This window comes from Colossoma macropomum, unplaced genomic scaffold (genome assembly GCF_904425465.1).
Source record: "Colossoma macropomum unplaced genomic scaffold, Colossoma_macropomum, whole genome shotgun sequence".
Taxonomy (NCBI): domain Eukaryota; kingdom Metazoa; phylum Chordata; class Actinopteri; order Characiformes; family Serrasalmidae; genus Colossoma; species Colossoma macropomum.
The window spans coordinates 503,154-512,500 of NW_023494795.1; the positions used below are offsets into that span (position 1 = coordinate 503,154).

At 41.4% G+C, this 9,347-nt stretch overlaps 1 protein-coding gene across 2 annotated transcripts in view; it reads right to left on the reverse strand.

Annotated features, from left to right (window-relative positions):
• Positions 1 to 9,347, reverse strand: part of LOC118815179 (kinesin-like protein KIF3C) — a 43,509-nt gene that overhangs the window by 11,237 nt on the left and 22,925 nt on the right. The window contains exons 5-8 of one of the 2 annotated variants that reach the window (XM_036581126.1): positions 7,994 to 8,116; positions 4,118 to 4,126; positions 1,165 to 1,283; positions 655 to 771 (exon numbers count right to left, since the gene is read on the reverse strand). In XM_036581126.1, coding sequence (XP_036437019.1) covers positions 655 to 771; positions 1,165 to 1,283; positions 4,118 to 4,126; positions 7,994 to 8,116 — 368 coding nt within the window. The remainder of the gene's footprint in view (positions 1 to 654; positions 772 to 1,164; positions 1,284 to 4,117; positions 4,127 to 7,993; positions 8,117 to 9,347) is intronic. The other variant, XM_036581127.1, reaches the window with a different exon arrangement.

Here is a 9,347-nt window from a genome sequence, read left to right on the forward strand (position 1 = left end):
GTTGTGCTGGTATGAGTGGATCAGACACAGCAGTGCTGCTGGAGTTTTTAAACACTGTGTCCACTCACTGTCCACTCTATTAGACACTCCTACCTTGTCGGTCCACCTTGTAGATGTAAAGTCAGAGACGATAGCTCATCTGCTGCTGCACAGTTTGTGTTGGTCATCCTCTAGTCCTTCATCAGTGGTCACAGGACGCTGCCCACAGGACACTGCTGACTGGATGTTTTTGGTTGGTGGACTATTCTCAGTCCAGCAGTGACACTGAGGTGTTTAAAAACTCCAGCATCACTGCTGTGTCTGATCCACTCAGACCAGCGCAACACACATTAACACACCACCACCATGTCAGTGTTACTGCAGTGCTGAGAATGATCCACCACCCAAACAGTACCTGCTCTGCGAGGGTCCATGGGGGTCCTGACCACTGAAGAACAGGGTAAAAGGGGGCTAACAAAGTATCAGAGAAACAGATGGACTACAGTCTGTAACTGTAGAACTACAAAGTGCACCTATATAGTAAGTGGAGCTGATAAAATGGACAATGAGCGTAGAAACAAGGAGGTGGTCATAATGTTATGGCTGATTGGTATATATACAGAAAAACTGGCCATCTCTAATCTGAGGTCATACAGAGATCAAAAGGTCACTCACTTCTCAGCGGGGACGAGAGGCTGGAACTTCCACTGGTCTTCCTCAGCATCAAACACCAGCCGGTTCATGATCTTATTCTTCTCCTCCGGGGGAATGAAGTTCTCTATGATCAGGTACCTGCACACATACACAGATTACAGCGCCTGGATATGCAGGAGCGGCTCTTCTTTCCCAAAAAGAGGATCCTTTAAAGGGAAACTCCACCAATTTAAAAACATTTCTGCGTAATTAAATGGTTAACATGTAAAGGAAGTCCTTCAGAGTGGTTTGGTGCGGAATGATCTGCTCTAGATTTCAGATTTTACACGTGTAGGTTCACTGGTGGTTCTGGATAGTAAATAACATGTCTATATATATATGTATATATATATATATATATATATATATATTTGTGTTGTAGTCATGGCAACCCCTGGTTCCTATCATTACCACTGTAAAGACATCTCAACCATTTCACACCAAACCACTCTGAGTCACTCTGTTTACATCTGAAACACTGTGTGTACTCACTTGAACTTGAGTTCTCTCGTGAGCTCGTTCTGCGTCTGCTCCAGCTCCTGTCTGGTTCTAATGTGCTCATCATTAACGTCCTGAATCTCCGCCTTCACTGCCTGCAGCTTAGCATACAGCTACAGACAGAGAGAGAGAGAGAGAGAGAGAGAGAGAGAGAGAGAGAGAGAGAGAGAGAGAGAGAGAGAAATAACAGAGAGAGAGAGAAATAAGAGAAAGAGAAAAGGAAAGAGAGGCAGAGAGAAAAATAAGAGAGAGGGAGAGAAAGAGAAGGATAGAGAGAAAGAGAGAAAGGAGAGGAAGGGAGAGAGAGATAGAGAGAAATAACAGAGGAAGAGAAGTAACAGAGAGAGAGAAATAAGAGAAAGAAATGAGAGAGGGAGAGAGAGAGGAAGAGAAATAACAGAGAAATAAGAGAGGGAGAAAAATGAAAGAGAGACAAAGAGAAATAAAAGAGACAGAGAGAGAGAGAAAGAGGGATAAAAAGGACGGAGAGAGACAGATGGGAGAGAGAAAAATAAGAGACAGAGAGAGAGAAAGAGAGGGATAAAAAGGATGGAGAGAGAGAGATGGGAGAGAGAAAAATAAGAGACAGAGAGATAAAGGGAGAGAGAGAAAGGGAGAGCAAGTGAGACAGGGGTCAGAAAAATAAGAGACAGTGAGAGAGAGAGAGAAATAGAGAGCAGAGAGGGGGAGGGAGGGGGAGAGAGACAGAGAGAAATAACAGAGAGAAAGAGAGAGAGAGAGAGAGAGAGAGAGAGAGAGAGAGAGAAAGATGTACAGAGTGATGTCTTGGTCAGTGATGTGTGGACGTGTTTGTGGAAGCTGTGTCTGATCTGCTGCTCTGTTGCCCACGGCAACAAAATTGGAATGTTGACCGTTCCTGTGTAGGATCGGGCCAATCACAGATGGTCTCCTGGGCAACCACTATCCCAATATCCCCCTCCAGCTGACCTCACACATTCACATACACACATTCATTCATCTGTTCGTCAACATTACTTTAATTAAGTCATTCATTCATTTATGTTCCGTTACATTTCATCATTCATCTATCCATCTATCCATTCATCCATCCATTCATCCATCCATGCATCCATCCATCCATCTACCCATCCATCACTCCATTCATTTGTCCTTTTCAAGGACAGGAGCTTCATGCAGTGAGTGACAGGTGAGAGATCTAATCAGTGTCGTCATATGAAAACCAGCTGAAGCACAGCCAATCAGAGCGCTCCGTTCACACTGTGGGGGTTAGGGAGGAGAGAGAGGTCAGCAAGGGCGGATGTGGAGGTCAGAGAAGTGAAAGGCTGTTTCTGGACTGGTGCAGGGATGGAGGGTAATGGTCAGACAGGTAGTGCGGGGCTGGTGGGCGGAGTTTAGATAGTTGATTGGGCGCAATTCATGTATGCATGGCACGTCCTGTGAATAGCTTTCCAATGCCCACTAAACGACGGATGTATTGAGCCTCTATCACTGTAAAGTGGGCGGAGCTAATCTTGGGTAGTGCTTACGGTGCTGTGAAAAAGTATTTGCACCCTCCCTGACGTCCTCTGTTTTTGTCACACTTAATTGTTTCAGACCTTTAAAACTAAATTTAATATAAGACAAAGACGACCTGAGAAATCTCAAAAAATAATATATTTTTTTTTATTATCCATTTCCAAAAATGATCCATATGCAAAATGTTAGCCAACACTAACTGGCCCAGTGGGAAAAGAAAATGACCCATTAATTAACCAATGAGCCAAATTTACTGGATAACCAGGGTCAATTAAACCAGGCACACCCAGGCCTGATTACTGTCAGGCCCTGTTGGATCCAAAATGTCACTTAAATGGAAGCTAAACAGGCTAAAACGCCTCAACAAGCAGCGCACTATGTATTTTTAATTGGTGCAATAAAATAATGCAGCAAAAAGGTGTTTATTCAGGCCTTTCCCTGTAAACACACTTTGGCCCGATCCCATTTCACCCCTCGCCCCTACCACTCAGCCCTTAGCCCTCTGTTTTGCGCGTTCACGTCTAGGGGTAGGGTGTCCCAATTCTTGTTGAGATAGAGGGGCAGGGTGAAGTGTCGGGGCTACATGACCCTCCAAACAGAGGTTTTTCAGAGACTCCAAACAGAGTGATATGAGAAAAGTAAAACCGGCAAGATGGCGAACAAGAGACCAAAGAAACCCACAAATATGAGAATTTTCTCAGTTAAAAAGTTACGATAACCATTATATTATCATAGTTTAGTGTCGTTTCAATGTATTATGGTCGTTTTCTTCGAAACAAGCATAAAAATCGCTAATGGCATGCTAATGTCTCAGTATAAATAATATATAATTATTAATATATAAAATAATTAATATATAAAATAATTAATAATTGTCTTATATGCATATGATTCCCTAAATGTAACTAAAGCCCAGCAGTGAGGAGCTGAACTTTACCCCCCTCTGCTGTCACTGCAGACTGGCAGGGTCGCCTACAGAGCAGCGCTAGTAGCTGTTAATGAAGTGATGCTCTTTTTATTTGAGGGTCCCATTTCAGAGGGAAGATTTCAACCACTACCCCTTATAACTCAGTTTGAAGAGGTTAGGATGACACTTGAAAACAAGGGGTAGGGGTAAGAACAAGAAATGGGATTGGGCCCCTGTGTTAAGTATTACAAGCAACCCCATTTGCTTTTCAACCTCCTCCTCCTTTATAATGTCTCTGATGTGGGTTTCAGAAGTGTTCTGATTAGCAGGTTAGCCTTAGCCTAGCCTAAGGGATAAATTACAGAACAGCTTCCACTTACGCAGCGAACACTACGTTAATTTGGCCAACCAGCTATACAAACTAGTTCACTTTAGACGTAGTCTAAACTCGCCAGTTAGCAGAGAAGCATTAGTGGTTGTGCTAGCGTTAGCATTAGCGTCAGCGGCGTAGTCGGTGACGGAGGAAGTGTAAAACGGACAAACCTTTTTATACTGATAAAGGGAAGAGGGATGTCCTCAGGGTCAGGGGTGACATCCAGGGGTCAAACAGAGTAAAGAACAGAGGAGTTAGGGACCTGAACACAAACTGACAACATGGAGGGACCGTGTGTGTTGTGTGTACAATGTAGGAGAAATCTAGTTCTTCCACTCAGTGGTGCCGCTATGATTGGGCCCAGTGTGTCCGGGGTCACAACCCAAATGTTAAGAAGAGCCATTTTGTCCTTTCAACAAAAATCAAACCAAACTTTGGGAGCCACAACATTTTATGTCCATTTTACCATTTTCGCTGTAAACATGTCTCAGTATGTGCTGATGTGCTATTAAAAATTAAATATAATTAAAGATTAAAAGATTAAAAATATAATATAAATAAAAACACAGACTTACTTCGCTCTGCTTTAAGTTTTAGCTCAGCTGTTGCTGCTTTTCTCGCATCTCCAGCAGGAAACTTTTTGCAAAAGTAGAACAGTTTCTTGGAAAATGTCTCTCAACGTTCGACTTTTTACGAGGCTGAAGTCGCTTCTCGTTCGGCAGCTTCTTGTTTGAATTTTCCAGTTCCACCTTAAATGGTGCTGAGGCGCCAGAATGTAACTGCCGCACCATTTAAGGTGGAACGGGACAATTTGAACAAGAGGCTGGCGAATGAGAAACTGACTTCAACTTCAGGACTTTTTAGTGTTTGTCAGTTTCTCTTCGCAGATTAAACGTATCAGGAAACCAGCTGGAGTGATTATAAATGTAAATAAGTTCATTCGCCTGCAAATTATTGATGTTCGTCTTAAATCTCTCTCTTTGTCTTTTCGTTAGCTACGAGCTAGGTGAGATTGTCTGTGTTGCTATGGTGACCAGCAGTCTGCGCTGATCTTCAGAGTTAAAGGGTGAATCAGCAGTTCTACATTAACTCCAGAGTTTAAGACCATTTATTGTTAAACTGTGTTGAACGATCAGCAGAGCTTTATTTTACTGTAAAGGAGGATAATTTTATTATTACCTACAAATCTGATTCTGCTGTGGAGCCACAACAGGACAGTAAAAGATGTGCATGCTGCTCTGGCGCTGCGTGGCGCCTAAGCCCACCCACTTTTACCCGCTTTGTTTGGCACATCCAAAATGACCACTTACTGTAAAAATCAATGAGATTTTTGGATCCAAACCTAATAAGTTTTGTCCTTTGTACACCAATAAACATCAAACCCAAGTTCATTTCACAGTCTACTCGTACAGACATCATGGAAGAAAACTTTCAACATCATTTAGTGGATTTATCTTTCAGTATCAGTCAACTAACTTCACAAACTCACTGATTTCCAGCTAGAAGGTATGAAATGAAAATCTATACGAAAAGAATAGTCGTTTGCAGCCACACTCACCCATATGGAAAAAATACATGGACATATATTTTTATATATTTGAAATATGTCAAATACATTGCAGTCCAAGCCAAAGTACATTCCAAACACTAAAATGTATTTCAGAATATCTTACCATATTAACTAAACACATTTTAAAATACATTTATTTTAAAATATATGGGGAAATATTACACCTAGAAATGCATCATATAAAAATAAATGTGTAAATGTTTTTATAAAATACATTTGAAAATGTATGAAAATATCCTGTCCAGTGCACTGTTTAGTTTGATACCTTCTGAAATTAATTTGATTTCCATTATCTTAATTTTAAATATTAGCAAATAAACCTTTAATATGACAAAAGCAGGTGTTGTAGGTATTGATACTCAGTGAAAATGCAGTTATGATTTGATATCTTGTTTATCTGAAATACATTTTGTGTGTCTTACTGCATACAATGGTTATTGCAAAGTACAATGCAGAACACAGAAACCATACATTTTAAAAATGTAATAACAAATACAAAAAATAAATGCATTTTAAATATATATTTAACAAATACATTTTTGGCCATTTTCACGCATTGCAAGAATATATTTGATAAATACATTTGGGATATATTTTTTCCATATGGGCAGCTGTGGTTTATATTATATATCTGTAGCCTACGTCCTCCTGTCTGTGGGAGAGAAATGAAAGATTCAGCCCATCTGCAAACTTGTCGTGCTGCACTCCTACTGCTCCACTGCAGTGACAGAGTGTCTGTGAGCTTGTCTACACCAGGGACACTGGAGGTGTGGGTGCTGAGGGTTGTTAAACTGCAACTGCTAAAAATGATTAAAAAATGTCTGAGCTTGAACCTAATTTGAGCAAAGTAAAGACCTCTGCGTGCTTGTTTTAGAGTGGAGTTTGTGTTTTTATGTTTTATATAAATATGTATTTTCAAAACCAGCAGTAGCTGCACTGTTTACATTCTTTAAAGTGAGCCGAACTGCTTCCCCCGCCCCCTGCTGGCCACTGTGGGGGTGCACATCCACAGGCCCTTTTCACTGGAAACAGAAGTTCCGCTATTAATCAATTATTAATCTCAGAAATACAGCCGTTCGTATCACTTCAGCTCATCACAGAAAGGTGACTCACTTTATCTTCGTCATAATTGGCAAGACTGATGTCTGGAGAACCAAACACACAAGAATGTGAGTCCAAACTAAATAAACAAAATTTTAATGCTTTGTGGAAAAATTCTTGCATAGCTATCAAAGTACAGTAATGTCAGCTGACGTCTACAGAGTGATAAAATGATGGATGTTGAAAATAACCATAACCAAAATGCTAGATAAGCCACGTTAGCTGGAGATGTTGAAGCAGCTTGGTAACATTAAACTAGTTGGCAAAAAGCTAAACACTCGTACGTTCCAGCAGGGGGCGCGCCGGGTCGTCATGGTCCGTAGCATCACTGTAGACGTTTTACACAAACACCGGCGCCAGTGAACGAACATCGCCCTGCCTGGCACTCGCTCTCTCAGATGCTGACAGCTTTTGAGGGAGAAAATGAAAACTGTTCCTCTGAAAGCGGCTGCAGCAGCAACTTTAAAGCCCAAACTGCATTCAGTGTAACATTAGCAGCGGTGAAATGCAGACACAGAGGTTCTTTTACTCCGTATGACAAAGTTTATTCCTTTATTAACCACGCAAACTCATTTTCCTCTGCTCATAATCAGCGGACAAAGCACTGAAACTGGGATGAGGCTGTTATTGCCTCAAACTCGGACACTTGAGTGAGCTGTTCTCATCACGCTCTACTCATCTTTGTTGTCATTGTCGTTGCTTTAGCATGAGCAGCGTTAACCTGCAGCGAGAACCTCCAGCAGAAAAAATGCGGAAATGTGAAAAGGGCCTACTGAGGTGCCAAGAAGGAACGAGTGGGCAGAGCTGTAAACCAGTTCTGAACCACAAAGCAGCCTATAAGCTTAGAAATGTAATGATGTCCGGTGCGTGTTTGAATGTGGGACAGTGGGTGTGACACAATTGGTTACTGCGCCACATATCAGCAATCTGACTGGACGTCACTCAACTCATTTGCCTGAAAGTTTGTCCAGAAGGAGAGAGCAGAGAAATCAGGGTGTGCATCAGCAGTTTAATGTGTCACTTATGTGGGCTGTATTGTTTCTTGACACGTCACAACACGTCACCACACGCTCTGTTTGACATAAATTAACACACAAAATTAAAAAGACAAAAAAAGCAATAATTATGCATGATCAGTCAGTGATCACATCGCATATATACTGCTGAAAATTTCAGCGTCCTCAGCTTAAAACACCGTCCCTGGTCTACACTGTAAAATGTAATGTCGTTTTTATTTAAGAAGACGGGAAACCGTTTGCCTCACTTTTACTTAGTAAATTAATAAAGGATTCCACGTGGTCTAAATTAAGTGAAGCTGCTTTCTGTGATGTAAAGTATTCTGTTGCTGTTCACGGTGTTCGTGTGCTGCTCTCACCTTCTTTAGTTTTTTAGTCTTGGCCTCCACTTCCTGCTGCAGGGAGGAGAAAGTTTCTCTCAGCTCCAGCGTCTCCTCGTCCTGGACCAACATCTGCTGCTGCATCTCGCGCTCCTTACGCGTCTTTACACGCACAAACACACACAAACGCATGCGTGAGTAATATTACACAGACCATTCTGATGATCAAGGCATTTGTTTTTGTCTAAAAAGGCCAAACAGTAAACAATATTGATGGAACTAAATAACAACAAACCATGAATAGCCCTTCAAAGATTCTGAAATAAGTCTTCAAAAATGCTGAATTTAAACAAATCAGGCTCTGTTTCTTAGTGTAAATTATGAGAAGTTAAAGGGGAATTCCACTGATTTTCCAAAATTTCTGCATAAGAGTGGTTTGATGTGAAATGCTGCATTCGAGAGAATCAAGTCAGAGTGGTGGTGAGAAGAACCAGACGTCTGAAGAGTTTAATGCCTCTAAAAGCCTCACAGACATTTGTTCCACGAAATAGTTACAAATAGGCTTCGTGACACTGTTTTACAATAATTTAAAAAGAAGCTTTTGAAATATAAATATATATATACACTGATCAGGCATAACATTACCTTGTTTCTACACTCATTGTCCATTTTATCAGCTCCACTTACTATATAGGTGCACTTTGTAGTTCTACAGTTACAGACTGTAGTCCATCTGTTTCTCTGATACTTTGTTAGCCCACTTTTACCCTGTTCTTCAGTGGTCAGGACCCCCATGGACCCTCACAGAGCAGGTACTATTTGGGTGGTGAATCATTCTCAGCACTGCAGTAACACTGACGTGGTGGTGGTGTGTTAGTGTGTGTTGTGCTGGTCTGAGTGGATCAGACACAGCAGTGCTGCTGGAGTTTTTAAACGCTGTGTCCACTCACTGTCCACTCTATTAGACACTCCTACCTTGTCGGTCCACCTTGTAGATGTAAAGTCAAAGACGATAGCTCATCTGCTGCTGCACAGTTTGTGTTGGTCATCCTCTAGTCCTTCATCAGTGGTCACAGGACGCTGCCCACAGGACGCTGTTGGCTGGATATTTTTGGTTGGTGGCCTATTCTCAGTCCAGCAGTGACACTGAGGTGTTTAAAAACTCCAGCAGCACTATACAATGTAGGTATAGTTCAAAAGCTTCTATAGCTTAATTTTTTCATTTTTTGACATCATTTGAAAAAGGCAGTTGCCCCTTATGTTTTGTCAAAATTTCATGATGAACAGACCAACAGAAATGATCCAAAATTACCAACAATTACGAACGTATTTCCTTTTTTAGCACTATTTTACGTGTACGTTCATGTAGTGACCCCTGGTTCCTGTCACCACC